At 68.4% G+C, this 373-nt stretch overlaps 1 protein-coding gene across 1 annotated transcript in view; it reads right to left on the bottom strand.

Moving 5' to 3' along the window:
- The window catches only part of LOC106632061 (homeobox protein EMX1-like), a 21,794-nt gene extending 21,545 nt beyond the window's left edge, over window positions 1-249 (bottom strand). The window contains exon 1 of the mRNA XM_031064920.1: window positions 204-249. Within this exon, the coding sequence (XP_030920780.1) occupies window positions 204-249 (46 nt within the window). The remainder of the gene's footprint in view (window positions 1-203) is intronic.
- Window positions 250-373: the final 124 nt, after the last annotated feature.

Raw genomic sequence — 373 nt, forward strand, 5'->3', positions numbered from 1 at the left:
CCCGGGGGGACCCGCCGGCCCCTTTCATGCCGCAGAAAGCCGCGACATCGGCGCTCTCTTGTTGGATGTCACCGTCTCCCTCCCAGCGGCGTGAAAAATCAATTAGGAAGAATTAGCGACGTGTCACCGGGGCTCGGGAGGGGACAATCGCGGGGCCCGTCCTGCGCACCGAGACGCGGCTCTGTGTCACCGCTCTGTGTCACCGCTGTCCCCGGCGCCCTGGCACCGCTCCAGCCGCAAAGGCGGCATGCCCAGGCACCCAAATCCTTTGGGATGCGGATTCCCAGGCGGGCACAGGGAGCGGGGTCACTCCAGCACTCCCTGCCCCGCTCGCTCCGTCCCTGCGAGGGCTTTGGCAGCACCGCGGCCCCCA

The sequence above is a fragment of the Geospiza fortis genome, unplaced genomic scaffold (genome assembly GCF_000277835.1).
Source record: "Geospiza fortis unplaced genomic scaffold, GeoFor_1.0 scaffold148, whole genome shotgun sequence".
In the NCBI taxonomy this organism is placed as follows: Eukaryota; Metazoa; Chordata; class Aves; order Passeriformes; family Thraupidae; genus Geospiza; species Geospiza fortis.